A 24,677-nucleotide genomic window follows, 5' to 3' on the forward strand; every position below is an offset into this window, starting at 1 on the left:
TCTAAAACTTAATGAGCGATAGACATTCTTGAATAAAGTCTAACCGATTAAAATAGTGGCTAAGTTGGCGATTGGTGAAAACTTTATAGTAGTATTATTTCCTTATAATAGGATTCACCATTCAACTCCGTAAGCGAACTGTATTTAATAGTTGTTGTTTGTAAAAGAAAAAAAGAAGAAGAAGCTTATAGGGTCTAGAGCTTTTCTTTCAGTAAATTCAATAATTCTAAATGAAATGGAAAAATATTACAGCCAGTTGCTTGAATTAAATTATACAAACTTCGAGCACAAATAGGATTTGGTAAAAAATAAAAATTACAACCTCAATTTAAACAATCACACAAATCAGTAACTCTTCAATTTACTTGGACATGAATTGTGCTGAGGGAGCTTGATTCATTTGCTGGTTCCCATACTGCTGCTGAGCAAGTATGCCATTCCAACCTGCATTATGTTTTACAAACCCATGTTAACAATCTACTACTACAACAACAACAGCATACCCAATATATTCGCACCAAGTTGGGTCTGGGAAGGGTAAGTGCACGCAGTTCATACCACTACCTCAGAAGTGAGATAGAGAGGTTGTTTTCGATCGACCCTTGGCTCAAGACAACAATTTGCTTTTATCTTTAAAATGTTACTCTAATAAGTATAGACATGTCCTATTGTTTTCAACTTAAAACTATATTATGCAGTACTGATGCAGAAACCATTTAAAATGCGAGCATATAATAAGATTAGGCGCATTCTGAACTCACTGTCTCTGGTTAAGCATGACCATAATAGGAAGGACGATTTCATACCTAGAGCTGGATTCAGCCCTCGAATTTGAAGCTCTCTGAACTCTTGACAAAGCGAACAACATGGGCAAAAGATGTGAGAAATAACATCTGAATAGGGAGCTTCCACCAGATTGTACCTCTGCCTTAGCTTTGTTCTGTACTTGGAACCCAAGATCCATTGAGAGCAAACAGCAGGCATCATCAAGAGGTACATGAAAGACCCCAATGGACAAGCTGTAACCACCACAAAAAAGAATAGTCCTTACTTGTTGACTTCATTCAGTCAAAGAGATGGCATTCCCACTTCTCTTCAGAAGGCAAATTGGACAGATTTCAAAGTGAATTAGAGAAGAAACTTACTCATTTCTCCTGCATCTAGAACTTCAGCTACCTGTCCGAACGTCACACAAGGTAAAAAGGCTGTCATGGTAGCTGCACAAGGAAGAATATTTAGTACTAATGCTATTTCTAGGAAAGAGGATCAACTGATTCATAACGACTACGTCTCCATCCCAAGTAAGGAAGGTCGGGTACATGATTCCTCACTGACCAAGATTAATAATTTTTTTCAGAAGAAGTTTCACATAATAGCTTTGGATGTATCACTTCGCTCATATTGCCAGTCTCAAGCTGGATAAAGGAGGAGGATTGTGATAGGCTGACAGCTAGAGCAAAACTAGTCAATTTATAATAAATCTTACATAATAACACCACATGATAAAGCATGATTGACACTAAGATATGATTGAATAGGAGGAAAAGCACATATACCATTAGTTTGGTCCAAATGACAATCAAATAAGCTAGTGCTCCATAGAGTTCCGTTTAGTGATGGTGTATGCACACCGCCGACTGGCAGAGGACTTTCTGTTTCATTAGAGGAATCAATTCTTCCCATTGTATCTAAAGCTTTGGATTTTCAGTAGGAAGAAAAGAAATGGGTATTTCCTATATACTAGTTGATGGATTTTGTTCATATACTCTATAAACAAGATGCATAGACTTTAAAAAACCAATCAATTAAGACACTCCAAATATGCTGCAGTCAACTGTTTGTTTTAACGTTTACTTAATTATAGAATTGGAAAAGGGGGATTTTCAAATCAAAACTTTAGTATTATAAGGTTGATTCCCAGCCAAGTTGGCTAAAGTATTCACATGCCACTAGCCGATATTTGTGGCAAATTCCACACAAAAAAGTCAGCGGTAGAACGTCCCAGCCTGTATTCTAAATGATGATTTAAGTCAATGGTCCTCAGTTTGCTCATATTTTTATAGAATGGCAAGATGTAGCTACCTCTTTTATCAACTTCTTTGTAACACTCTGTAGTGTGAATTTGAGAGTTGAAAATCTCAATACTATCCAGAGATTGCAACTAAAAGCTAGTTGTCGTTCAAAAGTCTTTTAACTTTTATAATATATACTAAGATGCTCGATCATAAAATCATGGAGGCATCATTATTACATCGAAGTCAACTGACAACAAAATTGTACCTTTTGTACAATAAGATGTAGATAACTATATCAAAGTATACCCTTAGAAAAATGTATAATCACGAGTGGGGATGACCAATTCAAACACACCAAGACAAAATGACATGGACAGGGTGGCTTCTTGACTAGCTGACAATTTGAGATGTTCTAGCAAAAGAAAGAATAGAATACAAGGGAAGACATGACAGGTTAAAGAAGTTTTCATTGCTGAAGCCATCTTCTCCACCAACTCAAGGAAGACGTTCCTCCAGGAGGTGGCGTGAGGACCTCGAGCATGGTTTCTTTCTCCTTTGGGGTCAACGGAATTCCTCGAATGAGATTCAAAGCCATAATGTGCACATTGGTCTTCTGCCTGTGCTTCTTGTAAGCCCACAAACCTCCAGCAGCACCAGCAACTATTAGCTGAGTCAAGAAAATTTCGAACAACTTCCATTAATATAATCTTTGAAAGAGCAAGGTAAAGGTGGATAACGCATTTCAACTGACCGGAGAGAGCCATAAAGCAGCCGTCTGCATATCAAATTTTGGGGCGTAAAGTACGGTTTCACCAAAATCATCCTCAAGCTTTGTATAGATCTCCTTGTCAGACTTCCCAGCTTTGATTTCATCTCGAATTAGCTAAAAAAGATGACCCAAGTCAAAAAGCACTCCCAAAAGATAGAATCACTTAGGCATGGATACAAGTACAGTCCAAAGAACTTATTCGCAGCTCCTCCAATTTGCATTTTTTTCAAAAAGCTCAATAAGTTGAAAAAACATACAATAATTTGACAAAAACAGTATCTGATTAGATGAATGAAATTACCTAAAGCCACATGATGCAAAGCAAAGAGGACTTGTCCTAAATGAAAGATTGCATTTCTCTGTGTATACGACATTAGTAATTTAGGTAATTAGTAATGAAAAATGCGCTTCTGTGATATCTACTTAAAGTATGATAATTTTAGGTAACGGCATGGAGTGTCAATCGTCAAGACAACTTTAACAGTTTGCTTATGCATCAAATGTCTTCGCCATCAAAAGAAACTAATGATGCAAATGCGGAAAACATAGGACGATATACCTTCCTAAGGAGAATGGCAATGTCAGCTTGAGAATCTTCGATGGACTGACTGCCACACTCTGTACACCTCACATTGTGGCTGATATTTCTTGCTCTCGCCTCAACTAACCTTTCCTTCTTCACTTGATCCTCTCCCCCCTCCATAGATACTCCTCAGATAAGTTACTAATCTTTCAGCTCAACAGAAAATTACCCACTAAAGCTGCAAAAAAAAAAAGCTGCAATTAAGCACTTAATTCAAGACAGCTATTAAATTTCAGCTACGCATTTTATCAAACATCTCATATGCACAGTCCCCGGCTACACCAAATCAACACAATCATTCACATTCAGCACAAATAGTTTTTTTGGGGTAGCAAGCTATATGTGAAATAGAAAATGTAGCATGTGCAATAACAACCATCGCATTTCAATGGATTTCAGTCCAGAAAATTTTCACAGTATATGTATCTGTATTATGCAAACAACCATAAAAAAAATAAATGAATGATTAAAAAAAAATAGCAGCATAAAATTCACAAATAATCGAAAAGGGGAAGCAAAAATTGAAAGACCCACCAAGTTTGAAGCTTTTGCGAGAAGAAAAAAAACAGTGATACCTGTGATAGGAGAAAGTGCACTGGTGAGGGTGGAAAGAAATTGGCGGGTTAGACGGGTAATTAATGTTTGGGCCAAATATATGCCCAGTGAAGTGGGCCTATTACGATCTATGGGTCTAATGGACCTGTACTGATTCTTAACCAAATAAATCACCCAGCCCAATACTTTTAGTTCAGAAAACCCCAAAAGTCTAGAAGTACGTCGCGTAATTTGTGTTTGGCCAATACATTTTAAAAAGGTTAAATAACATAAATACCAACCTTTTAAAAGTAATTATACTCTCTACCACTTTTTTAATTACTTTACTCTCTCTTTCTATTAATATACATAACATAGCTGACATAATTCTGTGTATATGTAGGATTTTTGTAATATGTTTAGAGAGTTGGAATTTTTTGTAATATTAAAAACATAAATTATGTATTTGTGTAATTTTTAGTTTTAAAAATACTTTTTTTATAACAATTAGTGTTTGATCAAGATTTTCTTCAAAGCGATTTTCAAAAAAGTGTTTGGGGAAAACTTACTTCTTTAGCTTCGAAAAAGCATCTTTTGCTACTCATTAGAAATACTTATTTTCTCCCCAAAATTTGTCTAAATATCTCATTTTTTGAAATAAGCACTTTCAGCCTCCCAGAAGCTTGGTCAAACCGGCTAATAATATCAATCTTGGTAAAATCTATACGTGTGTTTATACCTAATTACATCACCTAAACATGGTTGAGAATATATGAACTGATGATTTGTGTTTATTAATCATATATTTATATATGCATGCACAAATACATAGAATATATTTATTAATTTAAAGAATTTATTATCAAGCGTGCCACAAATTAAAATACTAGCATTTATCCATCGTGAACCACTAACGTGTGTTCATGTTTAAAATGTTTATTTATTCTATGTAGCAACTACGTATTTATAAATATCATTCCATTCTTAATTTCTTTTTCAATATCTTGTCAATTTTTGGAGCGTTGGAATATGACCATTCATAATAAATTCAATAATTCAAGTCTGGATTTTTGGGACATGTTTTCATCCTGAAATAAACCAGTCCTATGTGCCAACAAGAGAGAGAAAGTACTCTATATATGTTAAAATAACTACCTAACCTATAAGGTATAACGAGAGTGGTAAGTATTTCTTTCATCTTTAATTAAAAGGTTCGCTATGTTCGAGCTCGAAATATGAAATCACTTTTGCTAGAAAATACTTTACCCCCTGTCATGAGATGAAACTTTTTAATTTAGTGCTAATCCAAATCTAATCCGACCTTAATACGAAACGAATATCAAATACTAAATGAAAAAAGATTGAATACATGAAAAGTTTTTGGGGACAGTACAATAAGGGAGAAGAGACAAATGGAGGTGGGAAAATATGTAAACACAATATAAGATGATATAACAAGCAATGGCCACATTAAAAGAAAGTCTCTTTATAGTGTGTGTGTGTGTGTGTTATTGGGGCCCTATCTCTTTAATACATCTCTTGTCTTAGACTCCACAAACCAACAATATCATGAGACCTTTTGTTTTCTTACACTTTATTTTGGTTTCATTATTATCAGCTTTAGTGACTTTATTTCTCTTCAACATTATTATTATTTTTTGATAGTTACTTTTCACCTGTCTTCCAAAACTAACATTCCCTACTTATCTTTTTTCATCTACTTTTTCCTCAGCTAACCTTCTTCCCTAAGTCAATATATATATAATATTATATATATTTATTGCATGTATATATATTCTTCATAAATGCACGTCTTTTCTCTTTTAGTTAATTTCTCCTCCTATCTATGATTACTGATGAACGTCTAACATATATAAATGAATCATAAATAAATCTACATCCTCCTATTAAAGTACTATATATATATATATATATATCCCGCTGTCTCATATTACATAGTAGTCGTTTGGCCATGAGTATTTTTTCACTTTTTTTCAAAAAATTATTTCATTTCAGTGAAAAAAGTGAAAACCACAGTGTTTGGCCATGAAAATTTCAAATACAATTTGGAATTGTATTTTGGAAAATTGAAAACAAGAAAAACTTGTTTTCATTTTTTTCACTCCTAATTCTCTCACAAAATTTTGAAAACAACTTTAATTTATAGTCATGATCAAACACAAGTTCAATTCCAACTCTATTTTCAACTCCTGAAAATTGTATTTTCATGGCCAAACGGGAAGCATGTTTGCTAAAAAATTGTCCCAAAATAGTTGACATATTTAAGGAATCAAGAGATAATTGAATAACTTTTTCCAACTTTACCCTTAATAATTAATGGAAGAGTAATTAACTCCAATAGATAATGATAATAATATTTACTGTAAGTTTAATTGGGTCATCTTAGATAATTTATACTCCTTATTAATTTCTCCTTAACCGTTGAGCAAAAGATAAGTATGGCAATTAATATGAGACGGAGGAAGCAGTATGACTGAATTACACATGTCACTCAAACGTGCAATGAGACGATTGAGATTTCTCTATTATCTCAACCAAATTTCGGGTTTAAGTTATGAAATGAATACCTAGCTTAGTATTAATGGCATTACATGAAATGCAAAAAGGCCTGTATTTTTTTCCTAGCTGGTTCACCCATCGCAAATTAAAGACTTTTGGAAAATGGATAATTAAATTTATAAAAATAATGCCACGTGCTATGCTTAATTTTTATTTTTCTTAACAACACGTGCTATGCCTAATTCGTTTAGTCATATTATACTCGGATGGTGACTTTTTTTTTTTTTTTTTAATTCGATAGTTAGTATTTTAATGATTACTAGGCTTCTGATTAATCGGACTAGGCGTTGTGTGAACTCATTAAAAAGAGAAGTACTGCCATTAAAGTTTTCATTCCTAGAGTTTCAATTCGAGACCTCTAGCTAGTTATTGTTGGTAGAAATCATAATCTTTTCATCAGGGTTTTTTTTTTTTTTTTTTTGTCCTCCATATATATCACTAATTACGAAGGAAAAAAATTTTACGTATATCTTTTATGTGGCTGGGACAGGAACGGTTTGGTTGATGCAATTTGGTAACATTTAATCCTTACTCAAAGCAAGATCTAATGATTTGCAATCAATGATAACCTAGAAAGATTTTCCTTTCCAATTAATTGGCATATCATCATCATTTCTTTTAACTTCATGATGTCTCTGCCTTTAACTGAAAAAATAATAATAATAATAATAACACCCTTTATTGATCATTTACTCGTAGAAAAGGCACCAAGATCAAGTCCAAAATCTTGGTTCACAAGAAAGTTAAAAAAACCATGATACTTGGATTGACACTTGAAACTAAAGCAAACAAACCATCAAATATACAAAAATGACCAGCCCCATAAAACACAAAGAAACAAAAACAATAAGTTAATTTAAGCACCTTACGAGGTTTAGTTTCAATTCTCATTATTCTTCATTGTAATCATTTTTAGGCTATGCTTATCTTTGAGGTCGGTGAAAGATAAACTTTTGACATTGAACAAAATATTTACCAAACTCTTTAGGTGGGTGATAAATGTGGTTATGAAACTTATATCTCATGAAATTAACTGAGGTATATCCAGAAACCACGATTAAATGTGTGAAACTAAAATTGGATTCTTAATATGTAATTTTAATTGGATTCTTGAATATGTATTTATCCATGTTATCTATATTTTTAAATATAAATATAGAATTCGAATCAAAATTATTCGGTCGAAGTCATTGCCAAAGGTGTGGCTCTCCTCCCGACCATGATTATCTATCTATAGCCGTATATTTCACACGGCCAAAATTGGAAATAAAGTTTAAGAAAAATCATGAAAAATTAAGGAATCTTGAATAATAATTAGAAAATTTTGGACATGACATTGATTTGAATCTTTAGACAATGACAAAGTTAGCAACAACGTACCACCAACACTTCAGTTAAATTAATATCATGCACATTAATCCATTTACTAACATGAAAGGGTAGTTGTGCCGACAAATCAAAGAGTTTTTCTTTTTCAATGTCAAATTGTATTTGCCATTATGCTAATTTGTCATAGTTACTTACTCAGTAAATGCACCCTTTCCATCTTGACCTATAAACAAAATTGCTGACCCCAACTTAACGGGGATTTTATTACCCCTGAACTAATTAAAATCATATTTTTAACAACCTTAAGTGTCTGTGTGGCACATACGTGTGCCTACGTGGACCTTTAGTATATTGATTCACGCAGTATGCCACGTAGGCCTTAAGATTTTCGAAAATACAGTTTTAATTAGTCCAGGGGATAATAGGACCCCTTTAAAGTTGGAGCGTGTCTTATCAATTTCGTTTATAGTTCAAAGTGAAAAAAGTGCATTTTCACTTTTTCTTTCAATTCTGCTTTTTTTTTTTTTTTTTTTTTTACATTTATTTTGAATCGAGGATCTGTTTGAAATCATCCCACAAAGATAGTAGTAAGATTTACGTCCATCCTATCCTCTTCGCACTTCACTTATGACCGATGAGATCGATTACACTGGATGTATTATTGTCGTCAAATTTGAGTTGAACCACAAGGTTCTTTTGCTTTTGAATTAAAGTACGTTGACTAGTGTCAACCAAATAATTATACTTTAAGTCTACATTTAAATGATTTGAGTTTTTAGTACATTATTATCCTTACGGTACTCATAGGACTAATTAATCAAAGTGAATTGAAACAAAATTAAATCCTGTATTACTACAATTTTAACCTTTTGAGTATATTTCAAAATTGAGTTTGTACCCCGAGTTTTTATAGTGGTTTTTAAGATGTGACGAAGAGTACAACGCAACTAACGTCAGTTTGATTGTTCAAACAATACTGTTAATAAGTTAAAAGTTATACTGCTAAGTAAAGCATAGCAATTTACTAATAATGATAATAAATATCTATCAGTTATCTGTGACGTCTCTCATATGAACCCTAAACTATATGAGTCAATGAATTCACAATAGAAATGACTATTTAAAAAAACCTTATTGCTATCCTATTTTTTTAATCGTCGTATTCCACTGATTAATTAATTTAGACTCGTATCGTGGAAGACTTATTAATGAAAATTGCTCTTTATCAAGCTTTTTTCTATTTTAAGTCGTGAATTCGAGACTTCAAATTAAGAATAAAAAAATCTTATTGATTTCACCATGATTCATGACGGTAAAACTTACGAACAATATCCATATGATTGGGTGAGAAAATATGAAGACAAGAAACAACTTACCTCACGTGTCTATTGTGAATTGTGATTGATGAGTGAGGACCCATTGATTGGAACTTGCATCTGTATACACTTCTTGTTCTTATTTTCTGTTTAAAAATTTGCAAAATAAGTCACAACTCCATAACTCTTCATGGGTTCAAGAAAATGTACATATATAAATCCATGATCTAAATTAAATTGAGTAAAAACTTATCTGCATCGAATATTTATATCAAATTAATTATGCATGATGAGAATTGGAAAATACAAAATTATCACAGAACCATATACAATTAATTAGTATATTTTCACTTTATTAAGTCATGTAATCGAAATAAGTTGCATTAGTTTTGTGTTAACACCACGATTTGAATAAGTCTATGACACTGCTCGCTATGGTTTTTTCTACGTAATATAATAAGGCTACATATAGTTATAGCTTTAATTAATAAGAATTCCCATTATTAATTGGAAGTAATTATTCTTTAAAAAATGTACATTGTTTTATTTCCTCTCTCCTTGTTTGACTTGCAAAATTATTTTTAAGAAATTCTTTATATATGTGTGCCGAGAATATTGTTATATGAACTGTTTAAAGAAACCTAGATACGGTTTCTTTCTTTTTAATTTGTTTGACTTAATTATTATTTGAAAAGTTAAATATTATTTTTTAATTTTAAAATATTTAAAATTATTAATTATTGCAAGTTATAATTTCTTTGTCCCATGTTAATTGTCACGTTATTTTTTCTTTGATATTCCCTCTAAGAAATAAAAAATAAGAGGGCGTTTTCTACTAATTTACTCATACCTCTTTTTAGTGTAATCAATACTGTTTACTTTTAAAAACAATTAATTAAGGGCAAAACGGAGAAAGGTTAATTAATTTTATTTTACTTTTGTAAATTGATAAGTATTTCGAAAAAAAAATATTTTTAATAGTCATGACAATTAATGTGTGACGAAGGAAATAATACTTTTTACTACTCTATAAAGTTTCTAAATATATAAAAAAAAATCAAAAAGTTAAATATTTTATATAAAATATACACCAAACATTAATTAATTTAATCATCATACTCGAATCAAACCACATAAAATCGATGGCAGGGTGTATATATTCTCCATTATTTTTGTCGTATGCATGACACCATAAATTCCCACGAAACAAAAACAATAAAAAAATTTAGTAGTTTCCCACGTGGCGTTTATACAAGTCTGAATTTGCTATATGTCACATTAATGTGGAGATTCACAAATCAGAAATAATTACATTTTCTGAACACCGACTCCCACCTAGCTGTATTACCTTTGAATTAATTAGAAGCGGACAATGATGAACGGGATTTCTGGTTTTGGTGCGGATGAAAACAACTTTGTGGGCAGCAATATGAAGAAATAAATAAATTATGAACAGTTTTACACTTTAGAGGTAAGTTGAACTTTAGGTCATATATCTTATATTTCTTCTACGGGTAGGCATATAGTAGAAATAACAACTTCAATTAAAGTTCAAGTATATAAATAAGAACATAATGAAGCATATCAAATACTCTCAACACAGATCAAAATGACCTTTTCAAGGGGTGTATTTTATTTTTTAGAAAATAGATGAAACAGAAATGAATTGACCAAGCCGTCCGAATTCACGGACTTTCCTTAAGGAATAATTCCCCTCACTATACTTGAGATTATAGAATATTCCTCTCAGGATAAAATAACCTTCAATCCGACTATAGCGGTACCTCAAATAGGCGGATTCTTCAAACGCACAGAACGTTTTTATTGATCACACAGAATATATGTAAAGAAAAAAAGAGAGTTTTTTATTCTGAAAACTTCATCTCAAAACCTGTGAAGGAAAGCAGGTTTATATAGCCTAGCAGATGCCTCTTCGAAAAGGTGGCATTGGTCACTTAAATGGTGTGATATTTCTGAAAATGCATGTCTGCAGCATTTTTGCTGAAGCAGTATACCATTTCACCAAACAGTGCATCACTTCATTGAAGAATTGCATTTGTTCAGTCGAAACAGAAACAGTATATCAGTTCAGTCGAAAAAGTGCATCAGTTCTGTCAAAACATTGCATCTGTTACTGCATGCATATAAATGGAGTATTGATCAGATTTCGTCAAATAAAGTTTATCCAAAAAGATAGATCACATCGATCGATCATTTGTCAAATCCAAATCCAAATCCGAGCGAGCGATGACGACGACGGTGCGAGGCATCTCTTATTTCTTGCCTCACTTATCATGTGGAGTAAGTATTCATCATTATAAACACTCCAAAGTTTCCATCTCCCACCAATGTGGGAGAATTAGTGAACTTTCCAATTTTGGGAGTACACTTTTCAAATTGGTGTCTCCTCTTTTCCACCATTTTTTCTCCATTTTTCATTCACACTTCTATGAACCCAACAATATATATATATGGCCCTGTTTGGTCATGAAAATCATAATTTTTTGAAGTTAGAGTTGAAGTTGGAGCTGGAGTTGTGTTTGATCATGAATATAGATTAAAGTTGTTTTAGAAATTTTGTGAGAGAAGTATGAGTGAAAAAAGTTTTACTTGTTTTCACTTTTCCAAATACAATTCCAAAATTGTATTTGAAATTTTCATGGTCAAACATCTTTTGTTTTCACCTTTTTCACTAAATGAAATAATTTTTTGAAAAAAAGTGAATAATTTTCATGGTCAAACGGCTACATAGTACACCTTAGGATGTCCATCAGGCAATTTGATTTGATTTGATTTGATGTATTGTCGATTTTTAAATATGTTAAATCAATAACCAAATCAATAAGATATTTTTTATCGGTTTTTGATTTATCGATTTTTATCCTTAACGATTTAATTTTTGATTTAACCATTTAATCAATAAGAAAATGCTCATAAAATAAATATAAGTTTGGAGCAATGATTTTTAATATTGTGTAACGGTAGCAACTAATATGACATTAATAAGAATTCTCACAAAATAAAAACAGTAGCAACTAATTAACATGACATATGTCTGACAATGCCATATTTCACAAAATAATAAGTCTAGTATCCTATCCACAAATTACGCAATAATTAGACTTAGGCTGCATTTATTTTTTAAGATTCAGACGTCTGAATCTGAATGCACGTCTGAATGATTAAGATGTTGTCTCTAGATCTGAAAACTGAATGATTAAGACTGTTTGTTTTTCAACATCTGAATGTACAAAAAAAAATTATTTGTATATATAATAAAATAAAAAAATATAATTCAAATAAAAAATTTATTATATAGAAGAAAAATCAGTAATTTAAAACAACGACATTATTATTTGATTGAACAAAAACATATTTATGTTTGTTAGTGATAGTGGAGATGCTTTATAATAGTGGTTGCGGTGACAATGATTTATATTAGTGATTAGTAATGTTAGTGGTAATGGTTGTGATGGTTGGTATTGTAGTGACTGTTATGATGATGACGGTTGATAGTGGTGGTGGTGGTTGTGATGTGACGTTAATTGATATTAGTAGTTGAAAGTGTTGATTGTGATGGCTGAAAAATGAATGAATGATGGTTGACGATGTGTTGGTGCTAGTTAGAGATATTGTTAGTTGTGATGGTGGAGATGGTTTTTAGTAGAGATAAATTATAGCGAAGATAGTGATTAAAGTGATTGTTGAGGTGACGTTACTAGTGACAATGGTGGTGGCCACCGAAGAATGTGTGGAGGTTGTGATGTATTAGTGATAGTTAGCGGTGGTGCTAGTTGTGATAGATGAGTTGGTCGATAGTACGGATTGGCTGATAGTGGTTGATGATGGTGGTGGTGTTGACGACGGTGGTGGCATTAAATATAATTAGAATAATAGAGGTAGTAGGTGTGGCAGCGGTTAACAATAGTGGTTGGTAGCAATATTTGTTATCGATGGTGGTTGTGATGGTGGAGGTGGTTGGTGGTGGTGGGTATAGTGGTTGACAATGATAGCGGTTGCAGAGGTGGTGACTGATGATTATGAATAAAGTGGCGGTGAAAACTATCCAACACCGAAATACCTCTTCAGACCTATTAAGGCTCTATTTGTTTTTTTTTTAAGATTCAGACGTCTGAATCTGAATGCACATCTGAATTATTAAGATGTTGTCTCTAGATCTGAAAACGGAATGATTAAGACTCTTTGTTTTTCAACATCTGAATGTGTAAAAAAAAATATTTGTATACATAATAAAATAAAAAATAAAATTTAAATAAAAAATTAATTATATATTAAAAAAGTATGTAATTTAATACAATAAAATTATTAGTATTTGATTGAGAAAAAATATTTATGTTTGTTAGTGATAGTGGAGATGGCTTATAATGGTGGTTGCGGTGACAATGATTGATGTTAGTGATTAATATTGTTGGTGGTGATAATTATGATGGTTGGTATTATAGTGACTGTTATGATGGTGGTGATTGATGGTGGTGGTGGTTATTGTGATGTTAGTAGTTTAAGGTGTTGATTGTGTTGGATGAAACATGAATGCATGATGATTGACATTGTGTTGGTGCTAGTTGGAGATTTTATTTGTTGTGATGTGGAAATAGTTGTTAGTAAAGATAAATTATAGCGATGGTACTGGTTGAAGTAGTGGTAGAGGTGGCATTACTAGTGACAATGGTGGTGGCGGCCAAAGAATGTATAGAGGTTGTGATGTATTAGTGGTAGTCAGTGGTGGTGCTAGTTGTGATAGATGAGTTGGTTGGTAGTAGGGATTGACCGCTAGTGGTGTTGTTGACGGCAGTGGTGGTGATGAATATAATTAGAATAAAAGGGGTAGTAGGTGTGATAGCGGTTGATAATTGTGGTTGATATCGGTATTTTTTATCGACGGTGGTTGTGATGATGGTGGTGGGTGTTGGTTGACAATGGTGACGATGACAGAGATGGTTAGTGGTGGTAACTGTTGATTATGAATAGAGTGGTGAATATTATCCAACACCAGAATATTCCTTCAGACCTCTTAAGATTTGGTTTTAGATCTGAATGATTAAGACCTATTCAGATCTATTAAAAGTTAAAACCTTAATAAAAAATAAATGCATTTAATAGTATGAAGTCTGAATCATTCAGATTTAGACCTCCATTAAGTGCAAACAAATGAGGCCTAAGACTTGATTCTACATATGAATAACTAAGACTTGTTTCGACCTATTAAAAGTTAAAATCTTAATAAAAAATAAATATACTTAATGATCTGAAGTCTGAACCATTTAAAAATGCCTTAAACATTCTTTTCATATTATAATATAAAATGAAGCATCACATATGCCTTTCGGTCCCAAATTCCACAATGAAGAACTATTATTCCTCGTAAATCGCAAACCCTCGTCATCGGTTTATTAGAGAGGAAATTAAATATGGTTTAATATTATCGGGTTATAGGTTTTAAGATTTTGGATAAATTCGTAGAAATTGAGAGAAATATATAATTATAACTTGATCAATCGTCATTCCAACTAGTTCAATTTTACTCTTAAAGGATTTGAAATGGTAATTTTTGTGAGAGACGTGTAAGCCGTTAATTATAAACAAATTCAAATGTTTGGCTGAAATTACGTGAACTTACGAGATGAAAACACAATCTCGTTTAATTACGTGTGTCTATTAGATATTTCACCTTCAATATCAATAAATAAATAGTTAGAGTCAACTACCATTCATATATTTATGCATGGCTAAATGAAAGACATTCATCATTTTTGACCAACAATCTTGTACATTGATGTCATGTTGCCATTTTCTGCATAAAGACACAGTTCAATTAAACTAGCAGATAAAACAGTTGAAGTTTGTGTAACACTTCACATTAACTGTTGGGAGAAGCTTTTATGTTTCCACCTAATAACCAATCAAGTTTTAGGGGAGATAGATAAATTTCTTTTATTTTTAATCAGAGATTGAGTACTAGATATAAAAAAAGTTTTGTTAGAAATCTTTTCTTTTTGTATAACACTACGAATTCAAATAACGTAATATACAATGATGTTCTTTACTTTGGTTTCAACTGACATCTACATCTTTTTACTTCAATGTGCAAAAGTAGACACAATAAAACGTGTGTCTATTTATTTTATTTTATACAAATTCAAAGAGTGCACACTTGTACACACAAAGTCATGCTCCACATTTTCTTAATTATGCCAATTCAATTTAATCAATCTCTAAATGCCAAACACATCAAATGAAAAACGATATAATAAAAAGTTACTAGTAGTTAAGACCAAAATGACGACTCTCCACCGTATCTAACAGTCAACTCCTAACAGCCCCCCACTCTTCTGCCCCCAACCCCCACGCAAATACCCCGTCAGGGTCCTTCATTTGTTTGTTTTACATCCTTTAATTCATCTAGACCCCACTATTTCTCTCTATCTCTCTTTCTTCTCCAATACACACAGTCCTACACTCATTAAACTCACATCACATAGAAAGGGAAAAAAAAATAAATCGAACAATTTTACATGTATATTTATGTCTCTCATAAATCTATCTTCAACATAATCCAATTCCTCTAACAGCAAAAACAGTACTGCCATGGTCGTTGTTGACATGTCGAATAATCCTCCTCCTCCTCCTTCTCATGAAACCAAAGATTTTTTCCCCTCTCCCGCTCTCTCTCTCAGTCTCGTAAGTTTTAACTTCCGCTTTATTTGTTCAAAAAACTAACCTTAAATTTTTGCTTTTGAATTAAATTAGTACTCGGAGTGATGGAGGTAAGGATTTCCACAAAGAGATTCATTATACTATATATACATAAAATAAATTTAGTGCGTGTGATTTTCAATCCTGCGTATATGTGTTTCTGATTTTCTTCTATCTTTTTTTTATTTGAATTTTCTGAAGGCTGGAATTTTCCGAGATGGTGGCGGAGAGGGGAACAGTGCCGGAAACATGGAGACGATGGAGGAGGTTGGCGATGAAAGCAAAGGAGGGCGGCCGAGAGAAGAAACATCAACGGTGGAGATTAGTAGCGAGAATTCAGAACCAATGAGATCACGTGGTTCTGACGATGATTTGGAGCATGACGATACTTGTAATGAAGACAAAGAAGATCCAAACAACAACAGTAGGAAGAAAAAGAGAAAGAAATATCACAGACACACTGTTCAACAAATCAGAGAAATGGAGGCGTAAATTCTCATACAACTCTTCTCAATATTTTTAACTTTTCAGTATTAAGTTCAACTCATCCTTCATATTACTTTACTAATTAAATTAACCTTCAAAACACAAAAAATAATGAATACACAAAATATAATGAATAACCAGATGTTCGTTTAACTTCACATAAATGTTTTCCATGTTTTAATAATTTTTATTTCGGAAAGGAAATAGTTAAAAAGAAGAATAAAACACAAGAGACCAAAAGTAGCTGCATGAATTAGGGGATTATACGATGAATTAAAGATTTAAAACATGCATGGTTTAAATCAATGATATATTAATCTATTGTTGTTGTTATTTGATAACAATTGTTATTTTCAAATCGTTTATATTCTCGTTTTACATATAAGATAAAAATAAAACTTAATGCACAAAATAAATTTGAATGAATTTAGCATCAATGAACAAAACATCATTAATGTGCAAAAATATCTCAATAAAATTAGTGTCCTAAAATCAAAATTTAATAAAAATAATTTAGAGATTTCTACATGTTTGTTTTTACCATAGTATTTCTTAAAAGACAAAATCATCTTACTTCATATAGTAATATTATTATTTAAAAATTAAAAAAAATCAGTAAATAAGATGTTAGCCATTTATTTGCAAAACATTAATTTGGATATTGTTATAAAACGATATTACTTATTATGAATGTTTGTGTTGTTACAAAATAACTTGGATGTGGATGTGGTTATAAAACCTTTCTTATTTATTATGAATGTTTGTGTTGTTTAATTCAAATTCTAAAGTACATAACTTTCTTTCTTTCTTCCCTTTTTATTTAAATTTGTACCTTTCTAAAAAAAATTAATTTTCAGTATTATTTTAAATGAAATTAAAACATAAAATTCACTACTATTTTTTTTTTTTTGAAGTGTCAAAATTTTGAAGGAATAAAGCAAAGCCCTTTACGAGCGTCACCTAATTGAGCAAGCACTAGCAAATACTTATGAAAAAATGCATTTTTATTTGACAGTTTATTCAAAGAGTCACCCCATCCAGATGAGAAGCAAAGGCAGCAACTCAGCAAGCAATTAGGCCTTCATCCTAGACAAGTTAAGTTCTGGTTTCAAAATCGGCGAACCCAAATAAAGGTAGGAGTAATTTTTATATGTATGTGATTGTTTCAAAATAATAATAATAAAAAACTATATATATTATGATACTAAAACTTTATAAAAATCAGTACTGGAATAGTGAGGATGGAAGCAGTGAATCGTCCTTGGATATGATTATAAATGCTCACAGACCGTACGTATACCCCAGGGACAATGTATATTTTGTCCTAAGTCAAGTCTTGTCTGGTCCTCTTATTAATTGTTGAAAATGGCAAATTTAATATTTGCAGGCAATACAGGAGCGCCATGAAAACTCATTGTTAAAAGCTGAAATTGAGAAACTACGTGAAGAAAATAAGGGATTAAGGGAGATATCAAAGAATCCTACTTGTCCTAATTGTGGATTTGCTAGCTCTAGCAATAATGATCCTAGAGTTCCAGCGGAAGAACAACAATTACGAATCGAAAATGCCAGACTTAGAGCTGAGGTAATATTAACACATGATCTTTAAAGTGCCAATTTTTTTGGTTTAATCGACATGTTTATCTCAAATTATATTATATGTTATCATTTCATCTAAAAGTTTAACTCGTTCAAGAAATTAGCTAGTCTACTTTTAAACTATGAAAAGGGTCAGATTTACCTATTTACTTTTAATTTCGCTACGGTTCAAATATACTCTTTTGCCTAAAGACTAAAGTGTCATGAATGTACTCTATTTGTATGTATTTTTTTTTTCTTCATTATATTTATATTTACATTAAATCCTTGAGATGACTTATTGTAACAGTCATTTAAAATACTTGAGTTGCAACTATATCTTGATAAGAAAATCCAAATAAAAGATTGGTCTAGTTTCGTTAAATACAACAAACATATACTGTCAGGGACATGACATTTGCCTAAATTCTTATTGGGATAGATACTACACATGTATGAACATTTTAATTATTTCACTTTTTGAGTGATGATGAGATTTGAATTTAAAACTTTTTACTTGCTCTGATATCATATTAAATTATGTGATCATTTCATGAGGAGCTAGTCACATGTTTCAATAGTTCAAACATGTATAACTTGATATATGACGGTTCTAATATTGGAGATGCAGGTTGAAAAGCTTAGGGCAGCATTGGGAAAATACCCATTAGGTGCATCACCAAATAGCTCCTCCTCATATTCAGGAGGACATGATGAAGAAAACAAAAGTGCTTTAGATTTTTACACTGGCATTTTTGGGCTCGAAAAATCAAGAATCATGCATGTGGTTAATCAAGCAATGGAACAACTTAAAAAGATGGCTACTTGTGGTGAACCATTGTGGATCAGAAGCTTTGAAACTGGAAGAGAAATACTTAATTACGACGAATACATGAAGGAGTTTCCTCTTATGGAGAAATCTGGAGATGTAAAGTCTAAGAGAATGTGTATTGAAGCTTCCAGAGAAACAGGAATAGTGTTCATGGAGCTCCCTCGACTTCTTCAGACTTTCATGGACGTAGTAAGTTCAATTCATTTATTCCGACTTCAGTTATTTCATGTGCGGTTTAATTTTTATATACTGACAGTGTGTAAAGAATATCAAGCTATTGACATGTTACGAGAACTGACGAGGAAGAGGACCTGCTTGTGCTTTTTTCTATGTTAGCCAAGTGAAAGTCTAGCTTAAGTAAGAAATTACTGAAACCTCTTTTCGAAAATTTGAAATTAGTATTGAGAATGACCAAAAAGGTGGAAATAGACTAATTATAATTTGATCATTTCGAACAAATAAAAATCTCTATAGATAGAGAAGTGGGTATATAACATACCAACAGATAATGTGAAAAAAAAAAAAATTAAACTATTAAATCACCTAATAGATGTCTATCAGTCTATGCGTAACTCTCCACAAAAAAATAGGATATATTATGTTGAAAATAATACATATTAACCGTTAAAGTGAACTCACAATTTAAATTTAATGAGTTTAACTTTTAAAATTTTTATTTTTAAATTTATTATAATAGTAAGATTATGGGTTAGATGTAATAGTTGCAATTTTTATAGGTTTTTAGTTTAGATGAATCCGTAGATGAAAGACCATATCCACAACCCTAATTACCTGCACGAAGCGAATTTGAATAAGTCGAGCTCCTATGCAACTACGGGACATCGGATGAAAAAAAAAAAAGCTCAATTTAGGGTTAGCAGCATAGAAAATATAAACAAAATACAAAAACTTTGGTTTTGAATACAATAAAGTTATTTCTTATTGCTACAGAATCAATGGAAAGAAATGTTCCCATCCATGATTTCAAAGGCAGCAACAGTAGACGTGATATGCAATGGTGAAGGTGCTAACAGCTGGGATGGCGCTGTTCAGCTAGTAAGTTAGCTCAATAGCTTCATACATATTGTTCTTTCCTTTTCCTCATGGAGTACTGTTTTGGATCATAAGCAATATTGTATTCTAAAAATGACAATCTGGTGTACTAAAACTTTCGGTATACACCGGGTACATAAAAGAACCAAATCATACCGGGTCCATAAAAGAACCAAATCATAAGGCAGGTTTATTATCATACACAATTTTACACTGCATTTAGCAGGAGACTTTTCTGCTTAAGCTTTGACCTCCTGATCACATGACACGACTTTACTCGCTACGCAAAATAATTCAGCAGCTTTGGCTAAAATCATATTATGAATGACTGATTTATCTAAAATTCAATGAGCTATCTTCCCTCGATTCAGAACCAACAAACTCAAAATATAATTTCCATCATATTTGTCTCTCCCCCAAAAAAAGAAAGAAGGAAAAAAGATAAGCTTGTGGAAGTAGGAAGATAATAAAGGATTTTGTCAGTATGTTCTTAATGACATACATATGTTTTGGTTACACAAATACAGATGTTTGCAGAGGTGCAGATGTTAACGCCAGTAGTGGGGACGAGGGAAGTGTATTTTGTGAGATATTGCAAACAAATAAGGGGAGGACAGTGGGGTATTGTGGACGTTTCTGTGGACAAGGTTGAACACAACATTGATGCTTCTCTCGTGAAATGCAGAAAATTACCCTCTGGATGCATTCTTCAAGAACAATCCAATGCACGCTGCAAGGTCTGATCTTTCTTTCCTAACCCTAATTTTATAGTATATTAATTCCGCACAGAGTTTAAGAAAAATGAAAAATATTTTCGAATTATATGATCTTAGAGGTCGTTTGGTGTAAGATTTTAAAACAAATAGTTACGGGTTAAAAAAATATATAATCCAGGGATAAAACGTTTGGTGTCTTGTTTGGTTGCTAAGTTTGGAATAACCTATTCCGGGATTAACAAATAGTACTGACATCAGTTATCCCATTCTTTTGGTGGTATAATAATCGAGGATAATTTATGTTGAGATAAAGCCATAAAATGACAAAATTGCCCTCCAAATTCTTTGATTATCAATTTTCATACACACACACACACACATATATATATAAGGTAGTAAAAGGTATTTTTGTAAACAAATAATATACTCTTACAAAGAATGCAATGCATATTATTTTTAGTATAAAAAACCAAACAACTATCCTAATTCTAGGATAACTGATCCGACATAACTTGTCTTCAAATCAAATGATCCCTTACTGTAAGCTAGCGTTTGGACATAGATATCTTAGATTAAATTTTTAGAATTTATCTTCAGCTATTTGTTTGGCTATAAAATGTAATATAAGACCCCAAAAAATGGCTCAAATCAGATTTTTGGGACAAACTTACAAAAACTTCAACTTTTTCTAAAGTAAATTTATGTCCAAACATAATTTTGAATTCTTAAGCTCACAACTCAAAAGCTCAAATTTAAAGCTTCAACTTTAAAATTTAAGATCAAAGGAGTTAAAAATATGTGTAGCATATCATAATGTCCGATTGTAAATTTCAGGTACAACGTTTGATGTGAAAAGTTATTTCATCTGTCTTAATGTATGTGATATACTTTTCTTTTTAATTCATCCAAAAATAACACTTTTCTATTACTGATAAAGTTTCAACTTAAAATTTCAAGTCGTGTTTCCGATCACAATTTTTTAAAAATATTTATTACTTTCTTAAACTTTATCTCAAATCAAAACACAAATTGAGATACTAAATATAGAAAGCACCTTTTTTCTATAAAAAAAATAAAATAAAAACGAAAAGCAAAGTTAGAATATGTCTTTCTTTCTAACATAACAACTAGCTGGATTTGTCGGTCCATGCACTCTCTCCACACAGTTCCCCACAGTACTACTTCCTATACTATATTCATCACAAATTCCAAATGACATAAATTTGCACGAATTCATCTACTACTACATAGAAAGCTTTGCTTTATATGAATAGTGGCATCTCCTGTTTTTCAGAGCTGAAATATAGTAATCATTGCAATTGATGTTTGACATATATGTGCTAGATTTTCTGCATACAATGCTATAAGGGCCTTACGTCCTAACTAAGCATTACTGCAAATTTTGTCGAATAACTATGTAAATTTTAGCAACAGAAGTTGGGTATGCTAAATACTGAAAAACACAGGTAATCTACGAAACAACAAAAAAAATAAATTGTGTGGCAGATTTTAATATTTCTTTCGTTCTATTTATGTGACAATTTTTCTTTTTAATCCGTCAAAGAAAGAATGTATCTTTATTTATTTAATATATCATACATAATAAGTTACTTTGAACTTCTCATTTTGTCACTAATTAGATTATTTGTAACCACATAAATGTCTCTGACTTGTTCTAGACCACAAATTTTATTTTTTTAAAAAAAAAACTTTATTGTTAAACTTCTTGGATAACAATCAAATATTATTACATAAATTGGGACAGAGAAAGTATTATCTTATGATATTACAAATTGGCAAGTGGAGTATCAAAGGAAATAGCTAAAACCGAACAAAAGGAAGAAAAAGGAGGAGGAAAGAAAAAACGACGAGTGGAGGGCTACGCTCTATACATATGGATTTAACTTTTATACACTGACCGTCTAACAGTCTTATATTTTCAAGTAATTTAAGAGTTGATGTAATTGGTGTCAACGTTCAGGTAACGTGGGTGGAACATTTGGAGTGCCAAAAAGGTATAGTGGACTCTTTGTACCGTGTAATTGTTAACAGTGGCCAAGCATTTGGCGCAAGGCGCTGGATGGCTACTCTTCAGCAGCAATGTGAACGCCTCCTCTTCTTCATGGCTACCAATATTCCTACCAAGGACACTCCTGGTAATTAAACACTTAATGTTGAACCCCGTTCGAGTTCTTCGTGTGTTTACTTATTCATATTCTGAACTCCCCTGAGGAAAGCTTGTATCTGTCAATGTATACATCAGGTGTTGCCACGCTTGCTGGTCGAAAAAGTATACTAACATTGGCACAAAGAATGACTTGGAGTTTCTACCGCATGCTTGGAGCTTCGAGTTATAACACATGGAACAAGGTCCCTAGCAAAACTGGCCAAGAGGATATTAGGGTGGCCTCTAGGAAGAACTTAACTGATCCTGGTGAACCCTTAGGCCTGATTCTTTGTGCTGTTTCATCCATTTGGTTGCCTGTCTCTCGGAACGTTCTATTTGATTTCTTGAAAGATGAAAACCGTCGCCATGAGGTTAGTAAGCCCAGTTAGCTCTTCTTGTTATAATTTGGGTCCATTAATATCTTGATGTTAGCAAATCGTCTCGTATTTGTCCTGTCCTTATGTTAATGAAGCTCCATCGTTGAATAACAGGATTTCACATGCCGAAGTACTTCAGGAAAACAAATCAAAATTTACTCCTCTACTTTTTATGATAGTTATCTTACCTACTATTATACTTCAACTTGGAGCTTTGTTAAGGACAAATACGAAACGGTTTGCCAACAACAATGTATGAATGACCAAAAGTATATAGGAGGGTGAAATTAAGTTCTAGTAAAAGATACTTTTGATCCTTTTCCTTGAGCTGAAGGTTTATCGAAAACCTCTCTACCTCCCAAGGTAGGGGCAAGGTCTCGTAGACTCTACCCTCCACACACCTCACTCGTGGAATTACACTAGGTATGTTGTTGTAGCAGTAAAATAAGGGGTTAACTGAGATTTGACACTTTTAACGTCTTTTCATCCAAGTGGGATGTCATGTCAAATGGAGGTCCGGTGCAATCTGTTGCAAATTTAGCAAAAGGTCAAGACAAAGGAAATGCAGTTTCAATCCAAGTGAGTATCTCTCGGAGAAGACGGTTGGTTTAAATCCCCCACTTCCGTTTCCCTTCTTCTTCTCCATTTGTGAATATAAACTATAAAGAAGAGATTTAATCAGGGCTGCCACTTCTTTCTAATTGAAAATTTGTAACTATGAACTCTATTCAGGCAGTTAAATTAAGAGAAAACATGTGGATCCTCCAAGATACTTGCACCAATGCTTATGAATCTGCAGTGGTCTATGCCCCGGTGGACATTGCAGGCATGCAATCTGTTATAACAGGTTGCGACTCGAGCAATATTGCTATGTTACCTTCGGGTTTCTCAATCCTCCCTGATGGCCTAGAGTCGAGGCCTTTTGTTATCACTTCTAAACCAGAGGACAGAAGTTCAGAAGGAGGATCCTTGCTAACAGTCGCTTTTCAGATTCTAACTAGCAGTTCTCCAACAGCAAAACTTTCTAAGGAGTCGATTGAATCCATCAACAACCTTTTATCATGTACATTGCACAAGATCAAGGCAAGTTTCCAATGTGACAATGGATATTAATTCTTGTAGGTAGAAAAAGATGCTAATCTCATTATACAGATGATATAGTTCTACTCCTTTATCCTTTTCATCAGAAGAGACTGATGAAAAGGATTTACGAACAATGGGTTCTTCCCCCGTTATTGTAATTCCCCCCTCTCATCCAGATAGTAAAGGAAACATGTTCAAACACAAAAGCTTACATACTATAAGACTTCTAGTCAGTTCATGTGTAATTTTCTTTCCTTCTCTTCTTTGTGATTTATGATCTCTGTGCAGTGAATTTAAAAAATAAAATGTTAACGTATTTTCCCCCTTTTTGTAATGGCTTAGGATCAGCAAAACTAGATTAAACTAGTTATAAGAAATGAAGGACACCTACAACATTTTGCCATATAAAGTATATTGAGAAAGTACTAAAACGTCAACCAACTAATAAACAAACAATTTTTACGCTAAATCAGGCAGTGAAGCTACAAACTGGACAACAAGGAATGGATTTACCCATTTTAAAACATCAATGTAATTCAAAGATG

General features: G+C 32.5%; 3 protein-coding genes across 5 annotated transcripts; 1 reads left to right on the forward strand and 2 right to left on the reverse strand.

The window, feature by feature from the left end:
• Nucleotides 1-190: 190 nt before the first annotated feature.
• LOC107861834 (protein PLANT CADMIUM RESISTANCE 8) lies at nt 191-2,046 on the reverse strand. Its single transcript, XM_016707205.2, has 4 exons — nt 1,557-2,046; nt 1,146-1,217; nt 807-1,019; nt 191-444 (listed from the first exon to the last, which is right to left on the reverse strand). The coding sequence occupies exons 1-4, from the start codon at nt 1,681-1,683 to the stop codon at nt 362-364; spliced, it is 495 nt and encodes a 164-aa protein (XP_016562691.1). The 5' UTR covers nt 1,684-2,046; the 3' UTR covers nt 191-361.
• A 126-nt stretch (nt 2,047-2,172) lies between these two features.
• Nucleotides 2,173-4,052, reverse strand: LOC107861835 (cytochrome c-type biogenesis CcmH-like mitochondrial protein). 3 transcript variants are annotated; one of them, XM_047410119.1, is made up of 5 exons: nt 3,902-3,944; nt 3,744-3,793; nt 3,344-3,545; nt 2,767-2,898; nt 2,173-2,682 (listed from the first exon to the last, which is right to left on the reverse strand). In XM_047410119.1, exons 3-5 carry the CDS (start codon nt 3,485-3,487, stop codon nt 2,482-2,484), a joined length of 477 nt encoding a protein of 158 aa, XP_047266075.1. In that variant the 5' UTR covers nt 3,488-3,545; nt 3,744-3,793; nt 3,902-3,944; the 3' UTR covers nt 2,173-2,481. The 3 variants fall into 3 exon arrangements, with proteins under 3 accessions (XP_047266075.1, XP_016562692.1, XP_016562693.1); XM_016707206.2 differs by lacking the exon at nt 3,744-3,793 and having other exon boundaries at nt 3,943-4,052; XM_016707207.2 differs by lacking the exon at nt 3,744-3,793 and having other exon boundaries at nt 3,902-3,995.
• An 11,478-nt stretch (nt 4,053-15,530) lies between these two features.
• Nucleotides 15,531-24,444, forward strand: LOC107861833 (homeobox-leucine zipper protein GLABRA 2). Its single transcript, XM_016707204.2, has 11 exons — nt 15,531-15,825; nt 16,042-16,328; nt 17,342-17,459; nt 17,714-17,911; nt 18,536-18,925; nt 19,688-19,792; nt 20,317-20,526; nt 22,487-22,661; nt 22,769-23,043; nt 23,542-23,628; nt 23,782-24,444. The coding sequence occupies exons 1-11, from the start codon at nt 15,733-15,735 to the stop codon at nt 24,160-24,162; spliced, it is 2,319 nt and encodes a 772-aa protein (XP_016562690.1). The 5' UTR covers nt 15,531-15,732; the 3' UTR covers nt 24,163-24,444.
• The last annotated feature ends 233 nt before the right edge of the window (nt 24,445-24,677 follow it).

The sequence above is a fragment of the Capsicum annuum genome, chromosome 3 (assembly GCF_002878395.1).
Source record: "Capsicum annuum cultivar UCD-10X-F1 chromosome 3, UCD10Xv1.1, whole genome shotgun sequence".
Taxonomy (NCBI): domain Eukaryota; kingdom Viridiplantae; phylum Streptophyta; class Magnoliopsida; order Solanales; family Solanaceae; genus Capsicum; species Capsicum annuum.